Source organism: Strix aluco, chromosome 16, assembly GCF_031877795.1.
Source record: "Strix aluco isolate bStrAlu1 chromosome 16, bStrAlu1.hap1, whole genome shotgun sequence".
NCBI classification, from domain to species: domain Eukaryota; kingdom Metazoa; phylum Chordata; class Aves; order Strigiformes; family Strigidae; genus Strix; species Strix aluco.
In genome coordinates this window covers 15,323,939-15,341,275 of record NC_133946.1, presented here as the reverse complement: position 1 = coordinate 15,341,275, position 17,337 = coordinate 15,323,939, and the positions used below count along the sequence as shown (strand labels likewise).

The window sequence follows — 17,337 nt, the reverse complement described above, 5'->3', positions numbered from 1 at the left end:
AAGTTTGAGTGTAAATACCACCCTGCACCTCGAACATGCTTTTTGCTAGTTTTCAGTAATTCTCTAGAGCTAGCCAACAGGAACCACAAGATCTTTAAGAGGATAAACAATAACTTAAATATTTCTTCAGTCAGATGCTAGAACAGCTTGATGAAAACCCTTAAATACATGGAAATGTTGAAAGTTTAGGCTGGCAAAATAAGCAAAAAGCTCCTATTTATGTAAGACCTGTTTTTTAGAGAAACAGGTGCCTTTTCTTCCTAATTTGAACAATGACTTGATTGCACGGCATGTTACTTTTTTTTATTGCTGCTAGTATTAGTATTCCTAAAGTACTTGAAGAATTAAAGTGAAAAATAAAAATGGATGTAAATTACGGATGTGCCTTTAGTAGCTCTTGCCAAGGTAGAAACAAAATTCAGTTAATCAAATAAATATTTTCCATTTATGATTTAGCTATACAAGTATTTTTAGTAAATGGTATCTCCACAATAAGGCCACATGTAAAGCCCACAACCTTATTTCTGGAGCAACGGTCTGGTCTGTTTCAATGCTTGACAGCCATTAAAGCTACTGAAGTGTCAGTGTATCTGAAGTGTCAGCATCAAAATATTTTGCAGTTACTGCTTATAGTTCAATACTAGTTTATGTAGTAGAAAGAGTAATTATTCACAGTGTAATTTATATATGCATTCTAGCAACCGTGACTAATTGTAGTAAAGTAAGCCTAAGTTGGATTGCTACATGTGTTTCATGGTATGCTTTGTAATAGAGTCAGCAGAAGAGCTTAGTGCACTATTTTTACATCTCGCTGGGGTTTGAAGGAAGCTGTTCTAAGATTATAAAATCCATTGTCGTCAAGAAGGACTCTACTGAATTATAAAAATGCAGTATAATTTAAGGACATGGTTAAATACACTTTGTTGTATTTTTGTTTTATATAAAGGCATGGTAGAGCTTGTTCCTGCTTCAGATACACTTAGGAAAATTCAAGTGGAATATGGAGTGACAGGTTCTTTTAAAGACAAGCCTCTGGCAGAATGGTTGAGAAAGTATAATCCTACAGAGGAGGAGTATGAAAAGGTAACTTTTTTTCAGTGTTGTTCTCTTCTGAAGATCTTTTAAAAGGGAGAAATACCATCTTATGAAAGAATGAAATTCTTATTCCAGATCTTCCAGTGAAATTTTTGGTTTATATCTTTAGGAAACTTAACTTTTTCCTATACTTGAAGAAGAGCAAATAAAAATCCCTTATAACTAAAAAGGATCCAGATGAATTCTTACGATTCACATCAGGAGGTTTTTACTGGATACAGAAAAAATGTATTTCATATTTAAGATAGGGAGGAATGGTGGCTGCTCTTAATTGTGTTATAAAAGCAGTGGTTTCTTCTCATATAAGCACATGGGATTCAAAAAAAGACATTTTTCTTTTGGCTACAACGCTGTTACAACACATTGGAAAAATAAGCCTTGTACCCTTTTCTCTATTAACGTATTTATTTCCTTTTGTGATTTGTCTTCAACTCCTCTTTTCTCTTGTATTTTTTTAAAAACCAAGTATTTTTTCTGGGAAGTGTGATATCTAGAGATACTTGCGAAGCTATCTGCTTGAGTGCTGTTTTGGAAAAAAGCAAATTTTAGGGCCCGTCTTATCTGCCTTGGATTTACCCTTGTCAAGATTGACTGTTGAATGCATGAACGGTGTTTTCCCACTGATACTTGTTCTCAATTCACTTTTTTTCTCTCCTTCCCAGGCTTCAGAAAACTTCATTTACTCTTGTGCAGGATGCTGTGTAGCTACTTACGTATTGGGAATTTGTGACCGCCACAATGATAACATCATGCTCCGAAACACAGGGCATATGTTTCACATTGACTTTGGAAAATTTTTGGGTCATGCGCAAATGTTTGGTAGCTTTAAAAGGTATTTTCTGTAGCTGAGCGATGTAGAGAGTGAAGTGATGTTTAGTATATCTTTTATAAGCGTTATAATTCTAAGCATTAACTCTTAAATTCCTGTTATCTGCTGTTCTCATTATGAAGCCAATATCTTCCCATTGAACCACAGAGTTTCCAGAATGCATTCAAACATAACTGTACAGAATTAATTTTGAAAAGGTTCTGGCTTCCTGTTTTCATATTCTGATGTCTGGAGCTGTTCTAAGTCAAAGCACATAGGCCTAGCTTTCAAACAAAATTACTGTTCCTAGCTACTGGTAGATTGAAATAAGGAATTTGGTCTCCTAAACATCATTTAACTTCAGTGCTTGCAAACCTTATTCGTTCCTTAAGAGATTTGTGGTATACATACTGGGCAAATCTCAATGGCACTTTCTTTACAATAGTTATGGAAGCCAAGTGTTTTGGTACAGGAAAATATTCATATAACTCTTTATTGATATTTGGGAGCCTTCTATCTAACACAAATATTGGTGTCCTACTTTTCCAGGAATATTGGATAAAACTGTAGTGTAGCTTCACCCTTTTAGCTATATTCATGCAATTATGTATTGCGTGCTTGTTCGGTAAATTTTATCAATGAATGAGAAATTGAGTGCCAGAACCTCTATGTCATCTGAATGTATGAGTGTGAAACACAAATGAGAACAGACTCTGGCTCATAAAAACAGTAGTGAATGTCAATATTATAGAAGAGTGAACAGCAGGTTTGCATTTACTACTCCTCTCTGTAGGGGAAGATAATCGATATCCAGGACAAAGGAGTTATGTTTTAGTCAGGTGATAATATAGTCATTACCTTTGTTTTGGTGTGTTATGGCTTCCAGAAATGAGGGATGGAAGGCATTGTAAGGTAACCTGTCCTCCAGGTGTTGCTCCAGGAGATCTGCTGTAGGGCCAGTACCATGTGAATGTGCTGGGAATCTGAGAGAGCACTAAGCAGCTGAACCCACCCCAAAAAAGTAAAATGGCATTAATGGATTATTTAGTATCACCGCCTTGGGGTGGAAGGGAGGAGGAAGCACATGACAAAGTGAATAGACTTTATAATGAACTTAGGAATTCTGTTCTTTTTGAACAGGGATCGAGCTCCTTTTGTGCTAACATCGGATATGGCTTATGTCATTAATGGTGGTGAAAAACCCACTATTCGCTTTCAGTTGTTCGTGGATCTCTGTTGTCAAGCGTACAATCTGATAAGAAAACATGCAAATCTCTTCCTTAACCTACTTTCATTGGTAATCATTTTATTAAATTCAATTGAAACTTGATAGATCGCTCATGTAGGATTTTATTAAATGCTATGCTTTTTATGCATGCCTTTAAAAGTCAGAAACATCAGAAGTACTTTTTAGGAAGGTTGTATCTGGATTTTTCTTTTAAGCTTTTTTTACTACCTATCTATTTCCTGTGAATTTAAAAATAAGATGATACCCTAATTTACACTGCAAAGTGTTGTAATGGCTTTTAGCTCAGCAGAAATGGTGAAGGGAGTAACTGCTGATTGTAAGTAATTGTTGGCTATTGCTGTTACCATTTAGCAAGTTAGTGCAGCTTCAGATGAATTTGGTGTAAGAGTTTTAATCATTTCAATGTAAAATTGTATTAGTTTTATTGCATTAAAACTGTAAATTCCTGCAGATGCTTTCTTCTGGGTTGCCAGAACTAAGTGGGGTTCAGGACTTGAAGTATGTCCAGGATGCTCTCCAGCCCCAAACAACAGATGCAGAAGCTACCATTTTCTTCACAAGGTACTGGATAAGTGAAAACTAGCATCATCCTCTTAATGGGAGCTTTCTGCTGTGAAAAAATGTACTAAAGACCTTCACAAACATGTCTGTAGAATAGTTACACCGTACAATTGTAAAATATCGGTTAACCAATGAACTATAGAAATAAGATCAGTTTTAGATAAGATTAATGCTTGTGCTAAAATATTTTGCCTTTAAGAGAAACTTTTTGCATAAATTTTGTTTGAAATACTGTTCAGCTGTTTGAGACTTGCATTTTAAATGGATCCTAAATTGCTTAATAGCAGTGTGTATGATGGGAACCTTGTAATGCGTGTAAAGAAGTTCTCTTTCAAGAAGTGCTTTTGCACACTGGGGAGGGAGGGATGATGTTCCAGTGCAGCGAGTAGGGGGGTGTGTATATAGTGTAACTAAGTTGTTGCTATGTGTTACAAAATGTGTTATTGTACTTCATTTAAAATATATGGGGGAAACTGCAGTAGCATGCATGTAACTTTTTTACCAACTCTGGAAAGGCTTCACTTGGATAACAACCTGTTCCAAAGCTTGGATACTGAACCTTCTATTAAATGTTGATACGTTCTTTTATGTAGCCCATTGTTCACTTTCAGTTTAAAAACTGTTTCTCTGTTAGTAAGAAATTGGTTTTTATTTTTCTTAGACTTAAGTGTCTGATTCATTAACAGAACTACCTTTGTGCATTCTGATGTGTGCTCTAGTATTTGACTTTTTTTTTTTTTTTTTTCCTAGGTTGATTGAATCCAGTCTGGGAAGTGTTGCCACCAAGTTTAATTTCTTTATTCACAATTTGGCTCAGCTGCGTTTCTCAGGTCTACCTTCTAATGATGAACCCATCCTCTCATTTTCTGCTAAAACATACTCTCTTAAACAAGATGGCCGAATCAAACAAGTCTCTGTGTTTACATATCAGAAGCGATATAACCCAGACAAACATTATGTAAGTATGTGGAATCTGTTTCCACTCAGTGAAGATACTGTGCATTTTCTTCCAACAAGATAGTCGTCATCTTGCTATAAGTTCAGTACTTAATCGTGGAGAAGTAGTCCAGGGGAAGCTTGTCTTGTTTAGCCTTAAGTAGCTAGCTTTGAGGTAGATGACTAGGTTCCATTTATTGACAGAGATTTAGTAAATACAGCTATAGATACTTACTTATTCAGTAGGGCACTAATGTCAGATTTAGGATGACCTGTAGAGTTTTCTGAAGTCTGACTGCATTGACTATAATGGGAGCCCAGAAACCGACACCAGTGTTGACACCCAAAACTAAGCCCCACTGTGGATGACTTGAAAGTAAAAACAAAATCCATAATTGAAATCTAGATGGGAATGGGTTTGCTTGCTTGCTTCCTGGAGAAGAACAGAGTTGTATTGCCTCTGGCTGGACTGGAGTTGCCTATCTTCATAGCAGCCCACACAGTGCTGTGTTTTGGGTGTTTAACTAAAACTGTTGGCTAGAGCACCATTGGTTTGGCTGTTGAACAGTGCTTCTGCAGTGTCAAGGATTTCTCTTTTTCTTCCACTTTACCTCTGTCTCCCCACTGCAGTGAGTAGGCTGTGGGTGAGCAAGGAGTTGGGAAGGGACACAATGGGGACAGCTGACCCAAACTGGCCAAGGAGATACTCCATAGCATATAATGTCATGCTCAGCAATAAAAACTGGGGGGAGAGGAGGAAAGTCGGGGTGGGAGGATGTTGTCTTCCAGGGTGGCTGTTGCTTGGGGACGGGCTGGGCATGGGTCTGTTTGTGGGAGGTGGTGAGAGATTGTGTTTGCGTCACCTCCCCTCCCTAGGACTGTCTTTATCTCAACCCACGAGTCTTCTTGCATTTGCTCTTATTCTCTCCTCTGTCCAACCGGTGAGGGGGTGGGAGTGAGCAAGCAGCTGTGTGGGTGCGTAGCTGCTGGCCAGGGTAAACCAACCACAGGAGTACAGATCGGTATTTTTAGCATCCAATAATAGTCTTCAAAATGAAGACACTTCTTGAAAAGAATCTAGAAGGAAGCAGAAGGGGCAGAAGTAGTGTTGGTGGAGATGATTTTTAAAAATGGGGATTTGAGTCATGTTTACGTGCTTATGTAGCCGCCTTCTGTAAAATGGCTCCTTCCTGAATAGAAGTCATAAAGTCAAACACTTTCTGGTTTTGTTCTGACCTTCCATTTAAGTTGTATTTGCTCCTTTTAAGTAAAAGCATCATTCCCTGTATTAATGCACCTACACTCCTAGTCAGTCTTACTAGAGGCAGCAAGCATTACAATTTGTCCTCAGGACTTTGATAGACTTGGGTTACGCTTTAAGACTTGTATTAATATTTGATTCCTATGCAGAAGTGCAACCATCTTAAGTTTATTTTTTTTACTTCTCTACTGCTGTTTGCTGGCCTAGAGTAGGCAGCTCAAGTTAAATCTTCCTCAAGTTGTTTAAAAAGTGACCTATACTGATAAATGCTAATGTACATCTCTTTCCAAGTTGTATTTGCTGTAAATATCTTAATCTGGTAAGACACCAGCTAGGGAATGTAGAACAGAGCTAAATAACACTAGAAGTGAAGAAGAGCTTGGTACTGAATCACTATATTATAAATGTATTTGAGTGCTCCTGGTGTAAGCCAAAACAGCCTCTTATCTTCCAGGAAGCTGTTAAGATGATGTAGTCTCCTTCTTGTTTAGATTTTTAAACCTCTTCCCAGTTGCATGTTTTTTAAATACACATTTAACTCATCTGCCCATAAAATGAGTCCACTGAATTTAATTTTCTGAGCAGTTTCTCAGCCTTCATTTTCCTTTCATAATAATGTGAATAACTGCATCCTGGGACTGAACCCCCAGTTTTTTAAAAAATTCCTTTTGTATAATGCAGTACACTTGCATCTGCCCACCAATTTATCACTTTAAAAGTGGAATCCTTTAGAATCTTGAGAGATTTAGATTGAAAAAATTTAGGTATTAGTTTCCTTCATAGTCCACACCTGAAAAGTGTGTGGTAGATCTGGCCCAACAGATACATATCTTAGACATAATCCAGCACTGATGTGTTAAAATTCTGTACATGTAGTATGAACTTACAATGAGGCTTAAAAAGGAGGATGTGTACAGCTTAGCCTTAACTACCTTTATCCCCTGTCAGATGTGGATCTACATTACGGGAAGATCATGTGATGTTACTTTGCATTATAGTAGGGCTATTTATAACTCAAACTACTGTAAAATGTAAATGCTGTTACTGGGATACGTATGCAGGAGAAGAATTACCATAGTAGAAAGAGTTAATTGTTAAGAAAATTGTATTGTTAAGTCAGTTCTATAATATTGTCACTACTTTTATCTTTCTGGTTTTGTGTTTTGGACAGATCTATGTAGTGAGAGTTTTGAGAGAAGGGCAAGTTGAGCCAACATTTGTCTTCCGAACATTTGATGAGTTCCAGGAGCTCCACAACAAACTTGGCATTCTCTTTCCTCTTTGGAAGTTACCAGGGTATGTTCCTAACTCATCATTATTACAATGGAAGCAACGAAACTGCTCCCAGCTGGGTGGAGGAAGAAATAGCTTGAAATGGAGACCAAACTGCTAAGGGGCAAACTAGACCTCAGAGTTGGCAATTAAGGGAGAAAACCTTTGTCTCTAGGTTTTAAGGGGGAGAGACAGAGGAGCAGTTCAGTGTCTTTAGTCTGTGTGTCGTATTGCTTATAAAAATTCCCTATAAACCTTTCCTTGCCTGTCTATAATGTCCTTACCTATTAGCATGCTGTGTTTCCACTCATGATTGACATCAAAAAATGGATGTCAGCCCTTCAGGATGGAAATGACAATGAAATCTAACTTACTTCAGAGAGGTTAACTGAAAACTCTATTTTGTTCTGCCCTTGTAGCTTTCCTAATAAGATGGTTCTGGGACGAACACACATAAAAGATGTAGCAGCTAAAAGAAAAGTGGAGCTCAACAGCTACATACAGAGTCTGATGAACAGTTCTTCAGAGGTGGCAGAAGTGAGTTCAAATAACTTAAGAAAATCCAGTGCAAGTTTTCACATTTTGGTGCTTGTTAACACTTAAACTGATATGCAACGTTTTTTCCAAATTTAGTGTGATCTTGTTTATACTTTTTTCCATCCATTACTTCGTGATGACAAAGTGGAAGGAATAGATGGAATAGCCAGACCTACAGGTAGGTAATGTTTTTGGGGGGTGTTTATAAATTGGGTGATTATAGTATGACACCTTTGCAGTGTGATTTTTTTTTTTTTTCTTCTTTTTAAATATTTTCTAATTAACTGTAGTTTTGCCCCATTGAAAACTTTGCATCACTGTCTTTCCAAATGTGCCTGCATACAGTTTCAAGGAAGTAAAAACATAACAAAAATTGCAGCAATGTATGTGATCACTTGGGCTTGCTTATGGCTTGACTAAATTATTCAAGTTTTTACTCTAAACCTCTAAGTTGCTTCATAGAAGAGAATGCAAAAATCTTTAAAACCTGTGGCATTGCCTTCTTATTAGGGAACTAGAAATAAAATCAGAAACTGAACTTTGTCTAAGGCTTGTATTTTTTCCCCCATATATAGTAAGTCACTGTAGTACTGATGAAAATGTACAAATATTAGAGGAAATTGTCTAATTTTTCAGATGCAAGTCCATCAAGTCCTACCTCAGGCAAAGTGGGAGGAGAAGTGAAACTATCCATATCATATAGAAATAGCACTCTATTTATCATGGTGATGCACATTAAAGACCTGGTAAGTAGAGATACTGAGCTCACTGCCAAAAACTATTTCCATATTGTCAGTTACCACCTTGACTTAGTTTGATGCAGGAATGGTGGAACTCTCTCTTTCCCTCCAAATTTCTAACTGCCAACTTAATTAACTGGTGCTTTTGGTTAGCTTAATTGCAAAGTCTAGATGCTTGAAAATATATTCAAATAGGCATGCACTAACTAGTTTTCTGACTTGTTTTTGGATTGTAGGTTACAGAAGATGGTGCAGATCCAAATCCCTATGTAAAAACTTACTTACTTCCAGATACGCACAAAACATCCAAACGCAAAACCAAAATCTCCCGGAAGACAAGAAATCCAACTTTCAATGAAATGGCAAGTTAAAATTTATGTATTTACTCCCTATGGTTTGCTATTGTCTCTTATTCAAAGCAGTAATTAAAATGTTGTCTTAAAAAAAAATTCTGCGAAGATACATAAAAAGAAAAGTAACTTGTTTGAAAAACTTTGTGCTCTGTTTAAAAACAAACAAAAAGCCCAAAACAACTGAGGAGGTAAATGTACAAGTAAGCAGAAATTTCTCAGACTGACTCTGAGGAGCAATGGGGAGAAGGAAAGAAATCTTAAAACTAAAGATTCACCTGCCCTGGATCCACTGGTTTATAATATGGAGAAGAATTAATTCAGAAGTCTTGGCATTTCAACAGTCCTTCTGTCTAAAAACACTGGTCCTTATAAACACTTAACATTGGAGCACAAAATAAAGTATGTCTGTACTTCAGCCCATCTTCTGAGAAACAGACATACTGGATGGTCATAATGTGCAGTTAAGACATTTGTCAGTGGCTAGACAGTCAGAAGAAAGGGCAATCTGTAACTTCATTTGGATAACCAAAAAATTCTTGACTTCTTACCTTCTAGCTTGTGTACAGTGGATATAGCATGGAGACTCTGAAACAGAGAGAACTTCAGCTAAGTGTGCTCAGTGCAGAATCGTTACGTGAGAACTTTTTCTTGGGTGGAATTACACTCTCACTAAAGGACTTCAACTTGAGCAAGGAGACTGTTAACTGGTATCGCCTAACTGCTGTACCTTATCTGTGAGCTCATTTCTACACCTGAGTAAGACCGGAACAATTGTATTTGCTTGTGCTTGGTGCATCTTCCTACTTGAAGATAACTTGTACATCTTAAAACAAGAGACTCTGCATTTCAACAGATATGTTGGACCAATGTTTATGTAGCCTAATTTGGACGATTTCTAGAAAACCTGGTTTATGCTTATGTGATGCTATCAAAGCATCATTGTAAATGTTTAAGAGTTGCAGGTAGAGGAAGGGGTTTTTAAACCATCCTTGAAAGTGAGATGAACAGTTTGACCATGCTGGTTGGTTAATCCATAACTTAATCATTAGGCCTATGGATAGAGTGCATATTTGCTTTTAATTTTTGTTACCTGTGTTGTGTCATCCATGGCATGATGCTGGAGAACATCAAAGAAATGACATATTTTAGGACTACATTCCCACTAGACATCACAGAAGCAGTGACGGGTAACATTTTGGTGGCTTCACAGACACCTGTAGAAATGAAGGTTGAAGGGCTGGAAAAATTCCTTAGCGTTGCATTTAATCCCAGATTGATGCTTCTCTGAGAGTTACTGGAGTGAGTGCCAATAATGGAAGTTGTAAATAATGGTGCCTTATAATTCAAATGCTTCTCTTTTACCTCATATCTGGTATTTAAATATGTATACATGATAACTTCTAGCTCCTTAAAAAGGGGAAACGTTCTCATATTTGATACCTTGCAGGTCCTACTGGAAGTCTTCCTGAGATGTGTTACTTACAAATAACATCAGTCATACTGATCTTCATAGTTAGTGCAACTTATATACATTTTTTCTACCCCATCTTCTGCCCATGATCTCCAAAATTTGAATGAAGACTGGTGAATGTGGTGCTGTAGGAAATGTGCCCAGCTTCTCGGTGTTTTGAAATGTCTTAATTTCTAGGACTTTTAAATACCGCCGTGAATAAATGTGGAACAGATTCAAACACTAAATCCAAAGTGGCATTTGCACTGTACCTTCAGGTGGCCTCTAGTTAAAAAGCACAACTGCTGGGTGAATTGCAGGCCAGAAATGAGGTGCATTAATGGAGCTTTGAGAGAGAAACTTGGTCACTTTTTTTTTTAACAGTTCACAGTAACACTGTTTCTTACTTCCAGTAAGAATTAATTCCCCTGAAAATACTTCATTCTAAGGAATATTAGATTTTAACTATACTGTGACAGTGAAATACAAATGTCTCTCATGTTAATACCACTGGTTACTTAATTAGGTGTTTCTGTAGTACAGGTGTAGCCTTTTTATTCACCTTACTCGGTGTTTAGGATGATCTTGTTCTGTCTAAACAAAGCTATAAAGTTGCGCACTTTTCTTGAATCAGGACAGACTATCACCACTGACTGTGACTAGAGCAAAATTTTGAAGTAAAATATGCAACTATAAACAAAGACACAATACCGAGAAAGCCCTTCTGTATACCCAACACTAAAAACCTGTTTCATAATCTGATTTTCCTTCCCCTGCTACTGACCAATCTCCCTTCAATACAGAAGAGAGAAGTAAACTTGAATCTCCTGGTGCCTAAAAGTATTCATGGTCCAATTTTGTAGGAATTATTACAATTAAAAAGCTGAGAATATCTTGAATGTTAGAAACTGGGTTGATACTAATGGGCGCTAACAAATCCCAGTTTTATTAGGCATCTTCTGCATATTTTTTGTTTAGTATATAGCCTGTAAATAATAAACTATATAACTAACTAGATATTTCCTGCTCACTTGATGCTTTTGAGACTTACTCCATTCCATCATTAGAATCACAAGTCACTTAAACACAGGAAAGTAGACTACTGTTTTTGTGAAACGTTCCATTGTGAAATAAAATAAAAGCAATATGTACTGCCTTTTTTGCAGTTTGCTATTAAAGCACAGTGTCTTACAGCACAAAATACAAATAAACTAAAATCATTTAAAAAGATTTGCAGTTTTAACAGTTGTCTGGACTCTGAAAAAAATGTGTAGTACTGTATTATTGTTAGCACGTGTCCTGACTTCTGGTTTAATCTTCTTCACAGCTTAACTCATTTTGTGCCTTTCCCTTCCTTTTCAAAATAGTCACTGGCTGAAGCTTTTTACGGTCATGGATTTTGTCTGTGGGATCTGGCCTTGGCCTCTCCTCACCTGTAGAGGAACAGCCCTAAGCTTGCCCCTCTTTGCACTATTCTCAATTAAGAAAAAAGTGATTGTTGCAATAAGACTTTAATGTACTACATCCAAAAAAAGATGGATGTGAAAATATTCAGTTGGGGTGAAATTTACCATTACACTAAGTAGCTTGAAAACGTAGTTTTAACAGCTTTTTATATCTCGTTTAATGAAAAGAAAAAAATCATTTATGCAATGTATGACCTGCAGCCAGAAATATAATTGTCTGTACCGACCTTGTTTGGGTATTTCAGAGTAACAGCTTGCGCTAAGACCTCTTCCTTTTCTCTATTAACCTAGGACTTTGCACTGAACTTTTTATTACTGCCTTTTTACGACCTACAGCTCCCTGTCTCTGGAAGCATGTGCGATCTTTGACTGCAGCGTTCCTCTATTTTTACACGGAGGGTTGTGTAGGAATCCCCGTCACCTGCCTTAACGCCAGGGCTCTCCCTCGGGCCCGCCGCCTCCCTGTGACTGAGCGAGTGCTGCAGGCGGTGGGAGGCGCGGAGAGCAGTTTGCCTCCCCTTGTCTGTATGTCTGTAAGAACCAAATACTTTAATTAAACGAGCTCGTTAATAAAGATGTACAATATTGCCCTCCGGCCTGCCCGTACCGAACGGGTTAAATGTGACTCCGTAACTGTCCTGTAAGTACATTAAACTCTATGCTGGGAAAAAAAAGCCATCAGCGTGCTGCTCTTCTGTCCGCCGGGGCGGGGCCGGGGCCGCCGCCGGTAGCCGCCCTGAGGGCGGGCGCGGCCCGCGCGCGGCCCCGCCTCAGCCCGCCGAGGGGCCGCCGGGGCGGGGCGCGAGGCCGCGGTGCAAGCCGGACCCTCGGCTGGGGGCGCGCGCAGCGCGGCCGCGGCGCCACTGATTGGCTGGCGGGTGTGGGGCGGGGCTAGGCGTGGCCCCGCCCTTTCCTGCGGAAGCGGGGCGGGAAGGGACGCCCCCTCGCGCCGCTCCTTCTTCTCTGCCGCCGCCATCATGGGTCGCATGCACGCTCCCGGGTAAGCGGCCGCTGCGGGGCCGGCGCTGCCGTATGGGGTGGCTGGCGGCTGTGGCGACAGCTAAAAGGGCGTAGTGGGCAGATGTGGGAGCAGGAAGGCTGTGCGGGAGCAGTGCGGCGGGTGGGGGAGAGGCCGGCGGCTGAGGGGATATGGCGGCAGGGTGGGGAAGGGCTCGGGCTGGCGCTGAGGTGCGGGTTCCCTTGGCCGGCCCTGGGCAGGGACTGACGCCGGTTCCCGTTCCCGGCGCTGTCCGGGTGCAGCCTGTGCTCGTGGCGGCCCTGTCTCCGGGCGAGGAGGGAGGCTGGGCCGCCGCGGGCCTCGGCTCTGCGCGCTGGATGCGGCCCTGCAGGAAGCGCTTGTAGCAGGCCGCCGGGTGGCAGGTCAGGGCGGCAGGCGAGCTCGTCCGGCTCCGCTTAGCGTGTGATCTGCTTCTTCCCCACAGGAAGGGCTTATCCCAGTCAGCCTTGCCCTACAGACGCAGCGTGCCTACGGTAAGTGGCTTCCCGCCCCGTGCGCCCTTCGGCGGGCCCAGGCGGCTGCCGTGTGGCGTTCGGCGCAGGGTCCGGTTCCCCCAGTGCAGCTCAGCGGTGCCCAGGAGAAGAAACAAAACGAAGAGAACTGCGATATTTTGTGTCATCGTTTTTAAATTATGGCCTGATAAAATGCTACCTTAGCCTATGGTGTTAGAATGCTGAGGAAGCAAGTATGGTTTCTTAGCTAAGTGATTTGTTGAGCAAAAAAGGTCTCTTTTCCTCTTTGTACCTCCCTTTGTTTAAGTGCTACTTCAATTACTTTTAGTTTGTATGATGATAATTGCTAGAAATTAAATTGCTCTCTTCATGCTCGAGTTTGGCCTTTACCATTGTGGAATAAACTGGCTTTTTTCTAAACTATTTACGACAGTAATTTGCTGGTCAGAGCACTAACTTAAGTAATATCAACATGCCCTTGGTTCATTCAACGTACTTACTATGTCTTGAAAGATCTGTTGGCAGAAAGATTAATTTGTGGTGCATGTGAAAAAGCAGGTGCTGAAAAACACTTAAACAAACATGAAATTAAAGCCCAAAATGTGAAAATAAAGAGATACAGTTTGAAGTGAGATAATGTGACGCTGCTTGAACTACTGCTGGTGGTTAAACAGTTTAATAATGATTAGGATGCTCAAATGCTACAGTTGGTTTAAAAAACCCTGTGGGTTTTTTTGCTTAGTTTATTTTGTATTCTGTTGTGAATTGTAATCTACAGAACACTTCCAAATATGTTTTGCTGTGGTTTTCTATTTCATACTGTGACAGTATTAAAAAGGGAAAAAAAAATTAGGAGGTTTTGTAGCTTATTGAAAGAGTGAGGACTGCCTAGCTTGGTGGTGGTGTCTTTGCCTTAATAATCATGGAAGCAATGGCTCTGTCAGCACAGTTCAACATAGAACTGTGCCTTTTCTGTTACTTCTAAGTAGATCCATTTGTTTCATTTTTTAATTAGTTTGTGTACTTATAGTCTGATTTTCACTGATCTCTGTAGGTGCTTTACAAAGAGATGGCTAAATGGTTCTCAATTTTGTGTTTCTGTCAAAGGCCCAATTAAAAGAGTTCCCAATGGCAGTCTGTAAGTTTGTATTCATGCTTCCAGTGTGGCTGTTCAAGATGATAAAGCAGCTGGTTAGAGGCTGTATGGGGTGTTTTAAACAGAGACTTTCTTCCTTCACCCCTGCCTTCCCCTACCATATTTCACTAGCACTATAGGTTCATAGTATGTAAAAAAGTTTCTATGTCATTAAAAGTACAATTTTAGTTCTTGATTTTCAAGCATTACAATGCATCTATTTCTACCACTTATAAAAAGCATTCGTATAGCTAGCCTGTGCTTTTGTATTAAGCAGTGTTCATCAGATTTTATTTTTTTGTTTGATTTTCTTTAGTGGCTGAAGCTTACTTCTGATGATGTCAAGGAACAGATCTACAAGCTGGCTAAAAAAGGCCTGACTCCCTCGCAGATTGGTAAGGCTTATGAATCACTCCTAAACGGAGTTTAGTTATGGTCATGAGCTATGCGGTGTATTTAGGTGCTATGTGAATGTTGTTTTTTTTTTTTTTTAATTATGATCCTGAGAGTATTAATGATCCCTGTGGTACAGTACTTTTTAGAGTAAAGATATCTATGACATCTTTCTTAACCATAGAGAAAAGGCTGATTGAATACCTAGTTTTAATGAATACTGTTGAAAATTTCCCAATATTGTAGCACTTAATGTGTTACCTGCCTAAATGTGTTGAGTGGGTTAGCTGTCTGTTAAGTGCTATCTGATAAAGTGTTTCAGCTTCTGTAAGTTATCTTTTGCTCATTGGTGTAGACACTTGTAGACACTCATTGTCTACCATTTGTTCACAGTTTCCACCAGAAAGGTTTTTGATTTAGAGGAGACCTTTTTTGGATATCTTGTAACTATAAGGTTGATTTCGTAAGATTGGTTTAAGGTTTTTCTTTTCAGTGTGAGATACAAATGTTTGTTTCAGGTGTGATCCTGAGGGATTCCCATGGTGTTGCCCAGGTTCGCTTTGTTACTGGCAACAAAATCTTGAGAATCCTTAAATCAAAGGGACTGGCCCCAGACCTTCCAGAGGATCTTTATCACTTGATCAAGAAAGCTGTTGCTGTTCGCAAGCATCTTGAGAGAAACAGAAAGGTGAGTGCTAATTTAAGTAGGTAAGTCTCTATATTTGTTTTTTCAAATAATACAGTTGTGTAGTTACAACTTGACAAAGCAAAGACTTAGTGTGCTTCCTGTTAGCCACCCCCTTTTGAGTAAACTCAGGTGTTTGGAGAGGCCTTTTGATAATGGAAAATGGTCTTTGTCTGTGAAAAGGATCTTAAAAGCCTTGCTTAAACCACATATTTCTGGTCCTGGTCTGATTTTACCAGATTCATCAGACTTTGGTAATGGGAATGTGGAGTTTGTAGCAGTAGCTGTGGATTTTTTACTTTGTTAAAGCCCATCTGAATTGAACGTCATTGAGAAGTCAAAAGTAGTGCTTGGTTGTAATGTAACTTTCTTTTCAAGGATAAAGATGCCAAGTTCCGCCTGATTCTGATTGAAAGCAGAATCCATAGGTTGGCTCGCTACTACAAAACTAAGAGAGTGCTGCCGCCCAATTGGAAGTAGTAAGTCTTCTCTTACGTTACTATTTTCACTGAAGTCTTGTGGGTTTAGTAAACAATACGCTGAGGCCGTTCAAAGGGTGAAGAGTCCATTATGATCAGGCATGTAGGTAAACCGGGCAGCAAAGAATAGGTATTTTCATAAATATTAACTGATAAATTAATGAAACTTATTGCTGGGTAAAATGACTCATAACACTTACAAAAAATAATTATTGCCTCAACAAATGAAGTCACTATCTACTAGGTAATTTTTACAACATTTTATACAAACCGCAGTCTTTGTTTTCACTTATACTTTTATGTTACTTTCAAAGTTTACTGAAAAATGGCTTAGTAGCTGTTGCAAAAATGAAAGTAATTTGTAGTTTTTCTCTAGGAAAGTTTAGCCAACATAGGAGAATTCCCATAGATTTAGGGCTAACTTCTCTTTTTCTGAAAAGACTTAAATGCAGCTAGACAGGTTTTGGAATATACAATATTCTGCTGTTATCCTAGTATTTGTATTTTAAAAGGAAGAGTGACATCTTTAAGCCAGAAAAACGGGTAGTGATTAAGCTTGGGACTGGTAGATGAAGCTTTAAACTGAAGTGGTGTTTTTGACACCTGGCTTGAAAAACTGCCTCTGCAATTAATATTTCTCTCTTTTTCTCTTTTTTTTCTCTTTTTAGTGAATCATCAACAGCTTCTGCCCTGGTCGCATAAGAGCTGGCAATGACTTACTGAAAGAATAAATTTTCATTAACTAAGTTTGTGTTGTCTCTAAATGGTTGGTGTCATAGAAACTTCTGCTTGTTCAGGAAGCTGCATGTTGGGAAGGTTTCAGGGTGGAGCAGATGTGTGGCCCACGGTACCCAAGCTGGGCAGTAGTTGTTGCCATTCCAGACCAGCAGTGACCTGGTCATTCACAGCAAATGCATTTTATTCATGTGGGGCTGTGTCTCTCTGTGTCCTGCAGGAAGAGCTGTGGAAGAAAAGAATGACAGGAGAAAGAATTGGAAATTCAGAAAATGCAGAAAGGATTAGGCAGAAGGAGGGGGGAAAAAGGGAAACAAAATTGGAGAGGTTGATTAATTCATTGTAGGTAACGTGGATCTGTTCCATGTGCAGAAAGCTTCAGCAGACATCAACCAGTTCCTGACAGTTACTGTCATTTGTAAGTAATTTTAAGAATAATCTTTGAGATTTGGAAATACAGACAGCATCCTCAGGTGTTGTCTTTACTGAGGTAGTTTTCCCTAAACCCAAAGGGCAGTAGCTATTGTATAGTCCCTGTTGCTGAGGTTGTGCCTCCAGGTTCTAAATAGCTTTGACCTTAAGAGTCATCTTTCTGCTGGAGAAATGTGGAGAGCAGACTGACAGCTTTTTCTTTTTTTAGGAGAAAATTGTAAATGGAGTTATTCTGAGCTGTTGTGGCTGTTGCTCTAAGTCTTGGTGCATTACTTTTGCC

General features: G+C 39.3%; 2 protein-coding genes across 6 annotated transcripts in view; both read left to right on the top strand.

Moving 5' to 3' along the window:
* The window catches only part of PIK3C2A (phosphatidylinositol-4-phosphate 3-kinase catalytic subunit type 2 alpha), a 73,896-nt gene extending 62,404 nt beyond the window's left edge, over positions 1-11,492 (top strand). For all 5 annotated transcript variants that reach the window (XM_074841815.1, XM_074841818.1, XM_074841814.1 and 2 more), the window contains 11 exons: positions 947-1,083; positions 1,758-1,927; positions 3,044-3,200; positions 3,604-3,713; positions 4,464-4,671; positions 7,082-7,206; positions 7,602-7,719; positions 7,816-7,897; positions 8,356-8,465; positions 8,696-8,821; positions 9,368-11,492. In XM_074841815.1, the coding sequence (XP_074697916.1) occupies positions 947-1,083; positions 1,758-1,927; positions 3,044-3,200; positions 3,604-3,713; positions 4,464-4,671; positions 7,082-7,206; positions 7,602-7,719; positions 7,816-7,897; positions 8,356-8,465; positions 8,696-8,821; positions 9,368-9,550 (1,526 nt within the window). In that variant the 3' untranslated portion in view covers positions 9,551-11,492. The remainder of the gene's footprint in view (positions 1-946; positions 1,084-1,757; positions 1,928-3,043; positions 3,201-3,603; positions 3,714-4,463; positions 4,672-7,081; positions 7,207-7,601; positions 7,720-7,815; positions 7,898-8,355; positions 8,466-8,695; positions 8,822-9,367) is intronic.
* A 1,143-nt stretch (positions 11,493-12,635) lies between these two features.
* RPS13 (ribosomal protein S13) lies at positions 12,636-16,636 on the top strand. The gene is made up of 6 exons (XM_074842325.1): positions 12,636-12,728; positions 13,171-13,219; positions 14,650-14,728; positions 15,245-15,414; positions 15,790-15,890; positions 16,559-16,636. The coding sequence occupies exons 1-6, from the start codon at positions 12,706-12,708 to the stop codon at positions 16,590-16,592; spliced, it is 456 nt and encodes a 151-aa protein (XP_074698426.1). The 5' UTR covers positions 12,636-12,705; the 3' UTR covers positions 16,593-16,636.
* The last annotated feature ends 701 nt before the right edge of the window (positions 16,637-17,337 follow it).